This window comes from Paralichthys olivaceus, chromosome 1, assembly GCF_024713975.1.
Source record: "Paralichthys olivaceus isolate ysfri-2021 chromosome 1, ASM2471397v2, whole genome shotgun sequence".
Taxonomy (NCBI): Eukaryota; Metazoa; Chordata; class Actinopteri; order Pleuronectiformes; family Paralichthyidae; genus Paralichthys; species Paralichthys olivaceus.
In genome coordinates this window covers 12,806,862-12,821,542 of record NC_091093.1, presented here as the reverse complement: position 1 = coordinate 12,821,542, position 14,681 = coordinate 12,806,862, and the positions used below count along the sequence as shown (strand labels likewise).

The window sequence follows — 14,681 nt, the reverse complement described above, 5'->3', positions numbered from 1 at the left end:
ACACTGATGTATTTTTAGGGCTCAAAATAAAGGTGATAGAGAATCGTCTATTTTCTTTAGGGTATTGTAGCACAATATGGTTTTTTTAGAAAGATAAGACAAAACAAGATAAGATAAGATATGACAAAATAAGACAAGCTAAGATTAAACAAGATAAGATAAGATGTACCTTTAATGATCCTCCGTAGAGGAAATTCACAAGTGACACAGAAGCACAAGGAAGTAGCAGTTTCAGCAAAATAATAGTAAGAATTAGAATAGAAATACATGAACGGAAGTAATAATATTAACATATACAAGGCTTTTTTAAAAATGTGTTATATAAAGATAGCGATAAAGGTTGGTAATTGTGCACCCATTCTTTGTAATATATACAAATATGCAGCATGTCAATAACCCACTGTGTAAACTTATAGATATTCTCCTTAAGGACAATTTTGACCAGGGCATGTTGCACCAGTTCATCAGTAATAGTATCAGTCTTTCAACAACATCCATAGCAAAGGAAGCATGCTAGCTGAGCAGCAGCTGCAGTGTTTCACCTGTACATGTCAAGCAGAGTGATGTGCAAGTCTCTAGCATGTTTGCAATGAATGGGACACACAATTAAAGTGTTAAATGGAAGAAAATAAAACAGGTCATTAAGCAACCTGTGCAGACATATAGGTTGCAGATATACTGATTAGATCCTGTTTTAATAGGTAGCAGGAGAAAAGAAAATGTAAGTTCCATATAGAGATGTAAAATAAGAATAACTCTGGAAGCTCAAACACCTGCAGACAGTAAGAGATGGAGAGATGAGAAAGCTTCTAAACTCCGTCAGGAGAAGATTAACAGATACTGGAAAAGTCTTGTGTGCTGAAGGGTTGGATATCAGCACAACCTGTAATTGTTCTCATGAAACTCAGTAATAATAAGCTGGTGTAAAATAAACTGTCTACACCTTCTTCTCTCCTCCTGTTTCTCAGCCTGTCAATTTCAACACAGTCTGCATTACATACAAAAGACTTTGAGAATGGAGCTCTCCCTCAAAAACACGCACATTTCCCTTTACTTCACTCTCTTCTCAATCCTCCCTCCCTCTCCCCTCTCTTCTCGTCTCTTCTTCTGTCCATCCATGCCAAAGATCTGAGCGGTTTTCATTCCTGCGCGGTAATGCTCTCTCTTTTCTCTTTATCTTTTAATCTTGGCGTGCAGGCCATGTATGACCATGCTCTACAAACGCCTGTTCACTTGACACCACTCCAGCCCTCCACCACAGACGCAACCTAGTATCCCTCACCTTTGACTTGTTGTTTTTATCCCTTTCTTCTTTTTACGTCTACATTTCACAAGCAATATAAATGTAGCTCTTTATTTGGCCGGGGCCTTGTGTGGCCTCAGCCCTGCGGTATTATCCCATTTTAACAGAAATAATATGTGTGTAAAATAGGAGGACATCAAATGTTTTTTTTTGACATCTTAATAGCAAATACCAAAGGAAAACAAAAATATATTTCTGTCATTTTATGAATAGACTCAGTTTCTCACTCAATCTCTTGGAGCTTACATCAGCATGTAGGCATCTGAGGTAAGAGGCAGGCGACATTACCCGTCAGTTGGCCACAACACAAATGAAACACGCAATGGGTAAAGGTTGAAAAAGCAAATTGTATTAAACTAATTTAAATGTCAAATTGAATATCTAAAATATGGGGTTAGTCAGTAAAGTCTGTGGTCATTCCTGTGAATGCCTGGAGGATGTGCATGCTCGTGATGTAAGGTGCAAGACAAAATGTGAAGAGGTTTCATTTTGTTTAGGATCAAATACTACTGTGGAAAAAGATACTAAGATAAGACTTTATTGATCCCACACCAGGGAAATTCACTAAAAAGCAGTGGTTAGGAAAAGTTATGACAGTTCCACTTTCCCCAGGAGAGAGGAAAGTTAAACCTGAAGCTTGCTGCTGTATTTATACGCTACACCTTAAAGAAGGGTGCTTCCTTCAGTCGTGAGCCTGACTACAAACAGATTTACACCCTGTGACAGACTTCGAGTGGGGAGGCTCTGGTGTGAGAAAAGACCTATGATGCTGGGCGCCTGCGGCGAGGAGACAGAGGAAGCGATGAGACTGCAGCCAAGACTTGCGTAACCTGGAACCCACTGGGTGCTGCCGGTGTTCCAGATCAGGCTAATCAGCTACCTGCAGAGCAAACAGAGGTACAGATTAGCAGCACATCAAACCCCGGGAGGAGCCCAGGGGTCATCACTGGGGGGTCATTTTCTGAAGCTGCACATTGATGTTAAAAAAAAGATCAGTTGTGTCTAGAGGAAAATCGCTATAGACAACACTGGGGTCTTTTGAATTTCTGTCTTTCGTCCCCTTCCTCAAGAATTGCGTGCTCTCTGCCTGCCAACAATCTATACCCAACAATATTTCAAAGGTCCACTTTACTTGGATATAAAGTCTGCAGTGCTGCCAGGAAACTGCTGCCACTCCCTTTCTCTTTTCCATTACTTTTTTCTTTTTGATTCTCAAAATTAACACTGTGCTTCCCAACCATCCTCCTTTATTTAGTAGCCTCTGATTTTATCTGACACTGTTGTTGATTGGACAATCTCTTTGTCCTCTTAAAGTGACTGATGGAAAACAATCACTGACACACACTGGTACACTCTTACACTCTCTCTGTATTCACTGTCACTGTCAAACACACCCTGACACGCTGACTTCCTGATCCTAGAAGAGTCATTGATTGGTGTGGATACTATAAATGAAAGTTTAATCAAAGCTCTTCTGTAGAGGTTAGCTTTGGCTTCATGTCTGTACTGTTGGCACATTCACTGTTACGTGCTGTGTTCACTCTTAAATATTCCAGAAGTAGAAAAATTCTACACAGAAGTAGAATTTGAACCATATATATATATATATAGTACACTCCCCCTATATGGCCCCAATACTCCAGCAAGCAAATATTGCATGATTCAATATTGATTGTTTTACACAATAGAGATTCCACGATTTTGAATGGAAGCAAAAGGTCAGATATATATATATTGCTTTTTGTCTCTCTATGGTATCTAAGAGAATTCTAATCAGCTTAAGTCATGACACTTTGTAATTTGACTCACAAGGAAAAGGTACGTGTACAATGTTTGAATATCTGTCCCTATTTATAGTGAAGGGACTAGACTTCATTAGGATGTGCATGCAAATTGAGATCAGTAATTGCAGTTATCTCCCCCATTTTAACCTTTGAATCTGCCCTCAGGAAAAAAAAGAGTAAAATTATATGTAGATGTTTTTGGCTCCGAATCATGAATCAAATTAGAAGACACAAGGCAGAGTAAAGAAAGGCAGCTTGCTGGTGTTTATCCAGGCACATTCTGGGTTTGGAAACCTGCCACCGAAATCAGCACTAATGAAATTCATGTTGTATGGAAGAAACTCAACTCATTTAAAGACAATTGTCTCTGTTTAGTGATACAAGGAAACAATTAGGTGACTTAATAAAAGTAAACTCGAAAACCAGAGTTTATTTAAGAATATGTTGGAAAAAAGACTTATAAATAGAAAAATACAGTAAATCTATTTCTTCCTTTCTGTGTGTTTATGGGTGTGTACGCAGAGGAACAGCAATTTACAGTTGACTGAAAGCACCAAAGAGGTTACCTAGGGTTAGCCCTTTCATTTATAACAGCCATTTAACTGTCAGGTCAAAAGTTAAATCAATGTTCCCCGATGCGTTTTGATATCTAGAGTTTCAATCGAGCCAAAATGAAAAGAAAGGGGTCGTGACATCAACCATTTGATCTTCCTCCATCCTGTCTGCCAAGAAGAATCCTGATAAAATGCTGAGGCAACATGAGTCACCCGCACTTTTGGTCATAAGGCTGCTTTTTTGTGCATTGGCGTGTGATTGGTGTTTCTGTGGGTGAGATGAACACTTTCCTCTATTTTGCAGTTAATCGACCCTCCACTGCTCTTACTTTTTTATTTTCCTTTCTCACCTTTCCTGTTCTTTTTTCTGTCCTTTCCGTTACTTTATTTTCCTATCCTTTCCTTTCCTTTTTTACCTTTCCTTTCCTTTTCTTTACTTCCTCTCCTTTTATTTTTTTTTACCTTTTCTTCCCTTCTTTTCTGTATTTTACCTTCGTTTTCCATTTCTTTTTACCTTTCCTCATGTTACTTTTGTTTTCCTTACCTTTCCTTTTCTTATTTTACCTTTTTTTTCTGTCCTTTCCTTTCCTTCCCTGTTCTTTTTCTCCTTTCCATCCTTTCCTTTCCTTTATTTTCCTATCCTTCCTTCCCTGTCCTGATTTTCTTTCCTTTCCTTTCTTTTCCTTTCCTGTTCTTTTTTTCTGTCCTTTCCTTTCCTTTCCTTTCCCTCCCGCTGGTGATGGCAGAGGAAGGGCCAAGGCGTCTAAACGGTCTCTTGTGAATGAAGTGAATTGAGACACAGCTCATCAGCATGCATGAGCAGCTCCCATAAAGTAACTATGCATATCAATCATCCTGTGCGTGACTTCATGTTCAACAGCATCACAACCTTCTGTGGGATTCCTCCGGCAAGATACAGTATAACGTTCATGAAAATACACAGACGATGACACATGCATGTTGCCACATTCACTCACTTTTCACGTGCGAACACACACATATATATATATATATATATATATATAAATACACACACACACACACACACACACACACACACACTGCTCAGCACTCTGTCAAGCTGTCAGTGCAGTTTGACACCAGCTCTCCTGTCTCATCATTACTTTTAGTGAGAGATGTCCTGTCCTCTCAACAAAAACAAACATGGCAGGTGGCGACGAATCAATTAATCAGACGAGGCATTTGCCGATAGTTATGTTTCACTCTCAACTAATGTGCATTGAATGTCTCAGAAAGTTTCCAATAATGCATGGGCAACACTTTCAATCAGCATCCCCCGGAACAGTTGTGATCGATGAATAATCAGAGTCAGATAGATTGCTGTCAGAACAGCAGCTTTCTATGACTGATGATCTTCGTTCTAACTGGATTGATGCCCCTCTGAGTGGGACATAGTGCGGTGCACATATTTCTGTAAAGAGTGTCTATTTGTTTTTTTCTCTGCTATTGGATCTTTGGCCTTATTCAGATAATTGATTTCTTTACTCTTTTGTGGCCTTTTTTATGATCCTGTATTTTTTATAACTAAACTGCAAGATTATGTATGTAGATCTGTAGTTTCAATTCCATGACACCTCTTTCAGGTAGCCATGTTCACAGTTCAAACTATCAAATCAGATTCCAGCCTACCCTCCCAAATTCTTATTAAATTGTCACAAACAATGTTAGTATAGGTAGCAAGTGACTGGTTTATTAAAATAAGAACTACTAACAGAAAAGGGGAACTTCAGGGGCCAATCAGATTTCAGCTCTGGCCAGTGCCCCCCTGGTGTTGCCACTAGATCTGCCCCTGGTTATTGATATAGACTGCATAAAAACATTGACAACCTGACAGCTCCTCAAAGTAAAGGACGGTTTTTGCATGTGTGAGGTTATGGGATGCAACTACTCTCATCAGCAAATATAACTTCAGTGAATATCTCCACATTATGATGGTTTCTCATAGGGTTAGTTTTATGTCCAGTTTGTTTATATTGGCTCGTGTGTGTATGTGAGACTAGAAGAGAGAGTCAGTGTTTCTGAAACCTGTGGCACTCTCTTGCGTTGTTTGCATCATTCCTTTGTTTTGCTTTCATTGCCTTTGCCCCACTGACGAGCACCGATTCCCATGCAGCCTCTCCTCCCCCTGGCCTGTGAGTCTGTCTTCTCTGGATGACTTCACCTTCTTACTCTGTCTATTTTCACCATCTACTTCTTCTATATCTATTATTATTATTATATCACATGCACTTATTCCCATTTAATTGTTTATACCTTCACTTATCAGATACCAGCTTACATTTAATCTTCACCCTGTCCTTGCTTCCATTTCTCTGTCTCTTCTGCTTATCATTGTTTATTCCTCATTTGACGCTTTTTCCTTTCCCCCCTTTCCTTTAGTTTGCTGTTCATCTCTCACACCTCCGTCTTCCTCTCTTTTCTTCTTTTTTAACTCATCCTCTCTGCTGCCACTCTCAACTCTTCCTTCTCTCTCTCTTCTGCCTCTCTGCTGCCACTCTCAACTCTTCCTTCTCTCTCTCTTCTGCCTCTGTCTCCTCCTCCCCCTCCTCTCTCAGGCTCCTGTTCCTTAGTCCATCAGGCAGTTGAAGCAGCTAAACTGCTGGAGGCGAGAGCAGACAGAGGAGCTGCTCTGTCCGACCGCCCTCCCTCGCCGGCAAACTAATGCAGACACGCCAATAAGTTGTAAGGAGACAATTATTCACCATTTATATCAGCTCCCCGTCTTTCTGATTTAGCGCAGTATACCTTCATGGATCTCAGCACTGTTGCCCCACAGTGTTTTTAATGCATTTTACCTTTTCATGCATTAGGTTTACATCGATTGATTCATTGGGATTTGCACTGGGGAGGTGGTGGCCTACAGGTCACAGTTTGCGTGTATTCATGGATATTCACTGGTCAAATGCAGGCTAACTAGGAAAATGTGACAGAGGGAAACATAAAGAAGACATGATCTCATCTCCCATTGCTACTGTTATCAACATGCATTTCAGCAAGGCCCTTAACCCCCAATTGCACGACTGGATCTACTCGGTATCCATCAGATAAAAACTGTAATTATACTGTGCAGCTCCCATGTGTGAACCCGAGGCTGAGCTGAAGAGTGCACAGACAACCTACTTTAGTTAAATTATCATTAAATGTGAGTTTTCTTCTTTAATGCTAAAACTAAATCACTTGATATCTTCCATATCTTGGAGAGTAGCATTTAAAGTTGAACTTATATTTACATCATGTGATCATGTTTTGGGGTTTTACATCAAGTGCATTTGATTTTAATTTTTTTTTTTAACTCAGCAAGCAGGATAACATGAAGGAGAGAACTTAAAAAGCAGTCTGATTGAATATAGAAAGCTGCTGCAAGAGTAATGAAGTATACTGTGTATACTGTGGGTTTTGTGGTATGAGTTTGTCAGTCTGTGTGTGTGTGTTTGTATTTGCATGTGGCTACACAGAAGAAAAGGCAGCGGTACGCTGAGGAGGTCTATGGAAGAATCATGATTCGACTGAGGAGCGAATGATTGAAGGCTCTGTGGATGAGCTCCTCAAACATAATAGTGGAGATTATTACGTCTCATATTCAAACGGGCGTTCACTTTCATTATTTCTACAGCCTTTACCAACACACACTCCAGAAAATACACAGACCGTGGGAATCACACCACAAACTCTCTGTTTTCTCTTTTCTTCTCCAAAATATGCAATTCAAGAAAAAAAGGACAACACAAAGATAGCTGAGCAAAAATGTTGAAAGGATTCTTTTCAGTTGCCAGTCAGCTGTTGTGATGTGCTGTGATATTTTCTTAAGATCTCCAAAATGCCCACTTTTATACAAAGAGGCTTATTTAACACTCTAAACTGCCTCTGGAGGAGATTATGGCAAAATTGCTTCTGTTTGTGTAGTTACCCACCTGGTTACAGCATAGCTCACACTATATGATTTTCAGTCTGATTTCACAGTCGGCACTGGATCGGCAGTCATTATAGCTCTGTGTGAACACTTCAACAACGCAATCAGAGAGGCTTGCAGATGTGTCCCAGACAAGTCGCAAAGATTCCGATCTGATTTCCAGCCTGTTCTAAGGTGGTGAAGGGTATGTGCTTTTTATGCTTCACATGTCCAAAGCTGGGGAAGAGGAGCAATAACCACGTGTGTGAGGGAGAGAGTGACACAAACTCAGTGCAGCTCATACTTTAATTGCATCCTGTGCATACAGATAACACACTGGGTCAGATGCCTTGGGTTCCGTTAGGGCTTGGTTAGTTTTTCCTCAAGCTCAAACGATTTTCGGACACAAATCTGAATTGTTTCACCTTCTCCAGTCTGATGTATCATTCCGTTGCAGGATGACAAAGAAAAGCAGGATTCATTGTGTTGGTTTTTGTGATTAAACATAGTTTGGGCACCAGCCGAGGGTTTCTCCTGGTGAAAGATTGTGTAGTGTGTGACTTCCTGCATGACTGCTAAACACGTCAGTAAATTGTATAGTGCTAACTGTGCAACTCGGCTTTAGGAGCAAAATAAAAAGACAATCTCACAGGTTTTTAAATAACCACATGGCTGAAGCTGGAGCTGAGTCAGACCTGCAGTCTTTTCCTTTGTCTCTATTCCCTCTTCTGTGTCTTGAGGATGCAGAAATGTAAGTGGACAGGCACACTCGCTTTGTCCCAGTACCTTAAGCCATTAATGACTCGGCTCGACTTGTTCCGCAAACGACAACACACAGAGACACATTCAGGGTCTTCTCCCACTCTGAACTAGATTTTCTGGCTCTGCGTTGTTATGTCTGATCGAGTTGAGGTTTAAGGTGAACAGCCTGCCCACTTCCCTCCTGTCTGCTCAATGATAACAGTTGTATAGAACAGTGAAGATTTGTTCGCCCTATGAATCAATGATAATCACATCATTGTGCGAGGCTGTCCCCCACGCCTCTCTCTGGGGTTTCACACATCTCTCCAGCCTTTTTCTCCTCACCCGCTGCTTCCCTCGCTCCGTCTTTGTCTCTCCCCTCCTCCCTCCTGTCTCCCTTCATCATAAGGGAGATGAAGCCATCTGAGGTTACTTGCACGCCAGCCAGCCCTCATGGGTCAGTGCTGTGCAGACTTTATATTGTAGTTGTCACCATTGCAGAAAGCTCCCATCATGCATCTGTCATCCATTATTTCTGCTGCTGCCGTCACAGCCTGTTGTTTCTTCAGTATTGTGAAGTGGACTTGAGTGTGGTGCAAGGGAAAAATGTAAAATCAGTGAAAGGATTTGAGCTTCTGGATACAACCATCTCGTTGCTAAGTGCTATACAAATAAAGTTATTATTATTGTGCAAATGAAAACAGTATTTTTTGAATTTGTAACAATGACAGCTGATAACTACCAGTGAATCTGAAGGATGATTTATGATTTGGGCTGTGCAAAATAACGCATGCTAATGCTCTGTCATGTGGGCCTCATTGAAGATAACACTTACTGTGACAGTTCTGTTTTGCACCTGTATTATTTGTTGTAGTGTGATTGTGTGATTTTGAAATTAATAAACACGCTTGATGGAAAAAAAACAATGACAGCTGATACTTGCTTAACCTTCATACCTCCATTCATTTGTTCTTCAGTGTTTTTTTTTTTATGTAAACCACAAGAGAAGTCGTGATACCAGCATCAGAAACACCTCTGATACTTCTGGAAATGCTTGGTTGGGTGTCGGCGAGTACACAAATCTATGCACTATATTTAAAATAAATTAGTTTCACGCTGATAAAACTGCAATTTTCTTTTCCCAGAAGCCATGTCTTCTTCACCGTGCCAAGCCGCAGTTGCGCTGCTCTTCTGTTGGCAAGTCTTGTTTTCAGAGAAGTTTAGGTTGGTTTCTTTTCAACTGTATCTGCCAATACGCAAATCCAGGTATCTGAATCCGTATTGGCAGAGGAAACATGTTATCGGAACATCTCTAGGTTTTGATTGTAAGTTTCTGATTGCTATTCAACACCACCTCAATGTGGTCATAAGGCCCCTTACGCTGTGCAGACAAAGTCAACAATGGATTAATGAGCGTGGTGAAATCTATGGTTTTGACATTGCTGGTTTACAGGCTTTAAAAACCAAAGATGAGCATTGGAAATTTAGGACCTAAAATTTCTACAGTGTGACTGTTGCTATGACCCAAGTTTACAAACAAAATGAAAAATAACGCTGTTGGTTGAATCATAATTCCTCAGATTGTCAAAATGGACAATTTGTCAGCAAACCTTATCACCTGTATCACTCATCAGTTTTACAAAATGTCTTGTGCTACTTTTTTCAATCTGAGTCATAGATACTAATACTCATCATCACACACAATCACAAAACAATGACCTTTCTGCTGTAGAGATATTACTAAACATGTAATGTGGTTTCTCTCCCTCTGTGTTTGTGTGAATACGTGTATGTGCCTGTCTCTGTTTGTGTCGGTGTGTGTGTGTGTGTGTGTGTGTACGCTCACAGCTCCAGCTAATGCCCAGATCGTACACTCAGGCGCAGCATGTAACGTCAAGGATGATAACATCAGCGAGAGAATCTACACCATCAAAGAAGGAGACACACTCGTTCTTCAGTGTATCGTCAAGGGACACCCACGGCCACAGGTGAGCTCCCACACCACCTGCTGAGCATCAACGTGCTGTTTTACATGTGTCAGGATGCTGATGCCGTCATTCAGGGGGAGGTTTAGAGACTCTTGCTCAAGGACACATGGACAATAGTGTTTGTTGAGGCTCCGAACACAAGCTGTCAACAATGCAACAAACAATATTTACTGCATGAACATAACTGATGGATAGAGAGATTGACAGCTTTCCTGTGTTTGGATGGATGAATGAGCCAAACATTTTTTGGTCAAGAATATAACCCAATAAAATAACCAACATCAAGTTCTCTCGTTTATTTTTACCTCAGCCAAGGAGGTTGTGTTTTCATCTGAATTTGTTAGCAGGATTATGTAAAATAACTCCATGGATTAACAATATATATATAACCCATTAAATGGTGGATTGTTTTTACTTTCCTTAAAATTGTGCAATTTAGTTGTTTCACCAATTCCCCAGGAAATAATTCAGGGATCTATATGAACTTTGTTTCGCACATTTAGAGGACTGATATCTGATAGTGTGTACAATTTGGTGCACCCTGATTGAATTTAAGGAGACTGTTGGGCCTCGGCTGAGGTATGCATTCTTCTCAGTGCTATTCTCATACATTTGATTAGTGTTAGCAGATTACACAAAAACTACTGAAAAGATTTTCATGAGGTTTTGTGAGGTGTGGGCTGTAAACCAAGGAAGAACCCATTCTTGATAATCAGGCTTTTGAATTATTTTTTCACTTTCTTTAACATGTTGAGGTGGTGCGTCAGCCTTGGCAAAGGTGTGTTCTCCTTGAGAAGCCCTCAATAGTTTCTATATGGATTTAAATAGAGGGAGTCAAATGACCACATCAGAGCTGTGAATCGTGATGAAAGATGATAAAGAATTAGCCTTGATCAGCACTTGTGTCTGCCTCTTTCTTCATTTCAAATTGTTGAACTTCTTAAAAAAAATGTTGGATTGACTGTGTAGGCCTCAGTTTCTAGATAATATCGACTCTTCATAAGAGTCCAATTCTCCTTACACCAGTATTGCAAAGCCTAAGGTCTTATCAGAGTTATTAATGTTGTAAAGCACGAACATATATATATTTGATATATTTGCAGTATGAAATGATTTTCTGTCCAATGCATACATTCAAATCTACATTTCACTATGTTTTTCTTTAAAACTACACTGGGAAGAAGTGAAGAAGAACAAATGCTTTTATACAACAGCTCAGACTCAGACACCCGTGCTGTGTGTGGCATGTTGCCAATCAGTTGGTTTAAAAATAGCACTGCCTTTATTTTTCCCAATATCATCACATTTGAACATTTTACACAAAAACACAGCTAAATTGGCGAGCAGTCAAAAATACAGTATATCAAATACACACACACACACACACACACACACACACACACACACACACACACACACACACACACACACACGTTGCAGTAGCCAAATTTAGACTCATCTGGTTTCCTGGGTTGAACCCCTGCAGAACCATTTTGGATCGGATGTGTGCATGTGTGTGAGTGGAAATCAATGTAAGTGTATGCTAAGTCCCCAAAAGCGACCTATGACAACATGTGTGTGTCTGGGCCTGCGCATGAGTGACTGCATGAGTTGTTACAGACCAAGATGTAAAATAAACTGAGGTGACTGCAAAGGGTTGTGTGTTTTGTGTGTATTTGTGCAGGAGTGTGTGAGGTGAGAAAAGCTGTGTTCCCCACAGGTGCACGTCCACTGCCATCACATCATCATGAATAAAACAGTGCCTGTGTGTCTGGACCCGGTTTTCTTTAGTCTGTGTTTATGTGTGTATCGATTTTGTGTATGTGTGTGTGTGTGAGAGAGAGAGCGAGAGAGAGAGACAATTTGTTGTGTAGTTGTAGATGCAAACTAATTATCTCAATGTAACTGAAATATCTAATTACATAGTGAATGTTGACCTAACCTGTCTATATTAGCTGTGGCTGTCATTTCTCGCTCATTTGAACCATCCATCTTTCTCTCTCTCACACACACACACATGGATACAAACCACATTTACAGGCCACGTGCCCCCAAACAAATGCAAACCAACTTTTAGCAAAACTTTTATTTTCACTAGTGCTGGAATAATAATTACACAAAATGAAGTTGGAAAAAGCGTACTCCACAAATTCATTCCCCTGGAGCAGTAAGATGCAGGAAATTGTGTCAGTGATTGCTTGTTCTGTGGGTCGGAGGTTGGAGCGTATTTTGAATAATGATCACATTGGTCACAGCCAGAATGTAAAATATATATAGTGTATGTGCACAAGCAAAACTTACCCTGCCTCAGGCTAAAAGACACTGACATGTAAAATGTATATGAATACACACACACTGACAAACAAAGGCAGATGGAGGCAAACAAACAGACAGACTTTGGTGTAGAGATGCAGCAGTGAAAAAGCTTCAGTTCCTACACATTATGTATTTTGAATCATTGACAGATCAACTAAAAAAGCAAAATATTTAGCAAAACTATTTCAAAATGTAGATGAGATATTCCCTGTAAGAGTCTAAAGTGACCAAAATGCATCTCATTTAATTAAATATTCAGAAAACAACTGAATAATATCTAAAAGGCGCATCAGCTGAACCATTTGTTTTTATTATAACAACATTGTTGATGGTTTTTCCAATTAATTCTTGTCTTTCTGTCTATTTTTCTTGAGATTAGGTTGTGTATGCATGACTGAAAGATACATATGAAGGTCCACAATTCTTTTTTCCTACCTGATCTCATGGTCTTCGTTTCTGAATGAATCCCACTCAGTTGTTACAGCTTTCTTCATAGCTGTCATTTGGGATAAAAACGTTCTCAACTCAAAAAGAGAAGAGATAATGATGTAAGATGACAGATAAGTCAGATGCAAACACCTTAGAAGGCAATGACATGTGGTTGAAAGCTGAAAACTTGTAACTGTGAGATTAGTTTGCTGCAATAAATGTGGTACTGAAATACAGTAGGTTCTCAACCAGTGGAAACTTTGAATTCTGTAAGTAAAGCAAGCAATCATATGATGCAAATGCTTTTTATTGTTAGTACCACAGTTAACAGCACAGAGACTATTTCTGATATTCTTCATTCCACTTATATTATACTTTGTATAAATTCACATTTTGTTTCCTTGTATCAAAAGTGAAATCAAGTCAGAGTTGAATGTCCCGGAAATTATAGTTGCCCCAAAAATGACAATAACTGACTTGTTTCTGCAGATGCATGTGTGAAATATACATTGAAATATACAACATGATGTAACAGTTCATGAAACTGTCGAATGCAAAAAATATGCCAATAACAGTGTGGTCAACGCTGGTCAGTGAGAATGTAATCAGAGGCTGTCAAGTGCACGTGCACAATGTGCAAATACAGGAGAGAGAGAGAGAGAGAGGGAGAGAGAGGGGTGGGCAGAGATTGGATAATAATGACAGAATGAAACAGTGGAAGGACAATAAAACAGAAATTGAACGATGACAGACTACGGCGACCCTGGAGGATTGAAGAAAGATAGAGTGATAAGAGATAAGAGGAAAAATGCTGATGCTCATTGAGATAAAGAGGAAAGAACGATTCAAAGTCAAGATAATCATGTCTGCAATCCTGTGTGTGTGTGTGTGTGTGTGTGTATGCATTACTACTTTGTGCAAGCAGTGCAGGCGAGCACAATGGATAGTGTATGTGACAGCACATTATAGTAGAGAAAATAGAGATCTAATAAAAAAATGTACACATTTGAAGCTGTTGCTGGCAAAAAGCGAGCGTTTGATGGTCCGACCTATGTCACATGTCATCCCATATCTTTCTGCCATTCGTGTGCTAACCCTTAACTGCATCTAACATCTCCAAAGCAACAAAATGTCCAAATCTGACAAATACAAGTAAACAAGAATCATCTACAATAACTAGGGAAGTCAGATTAGCTTCCAGCCTGTATAGTAGAATAAAACAGAGTAAAATAGAAATGAAGTGTGAGTGCTGACCTCTGTCCCAGGGCGTTGTGCTGGAGCAGCTCACTGCAGCATTCTGCATTTGGTCCCATTGGGCTTACAGAGTTTCCAGTGCGCTCCATTGGCTGTATTGATAACCTGATCCCTGCCACCGCAGCTCTCCTTCATCCATCCTTTCAACTTTCCGCATTCCTCCTCTTCTTCACAGCCATGGACTCCCAGTTCTGTCACTGCACAAAGTTGTCATGTCTCAGGCCATTTTTTTATTACCTTCTTTGGCCATTGTGAGCAAAAATGAAAGCTCATAAAGCCTCTTTTCACTTCCAATCCCAAAGCCCCCTTTTTATTTTTTATTTTTTTAGGGGGCTTTGGGATTTAAATAATCTGGGACATTGACCTGGGGAACTTTACAGCAATCCATGTCTCAAAAGCATA

The 14,681-nt window shown here is 39.9% G+C and overlaps 1 protein-coding gene across 2 annotated transcripts in view; it reads left to right on the top strand.

The window, feature by feature from the left end:
* LOC109624889 (MAM domain-containing glycosylphosphatidylinositol anchor protein 1) overlaps positions 1–14,681 on the top strand; it is a 172,644-nt gene that overhangs the window by 37,689 nt on the left and 120,274 nt on the right. For both annotated transcript variants that reach the window (XM_069521827.1, XM_020079810.2), the window contains exon 3: positions 10,141–10,280. In XM_069521827.1, coding sequence (XP_069377928.1) covers positions 10,141–10,280 — 140 coding nt within the window. The remainder of the gene's footprint in view (positions 1–10,140; positions 10,281–14,681) is intronic.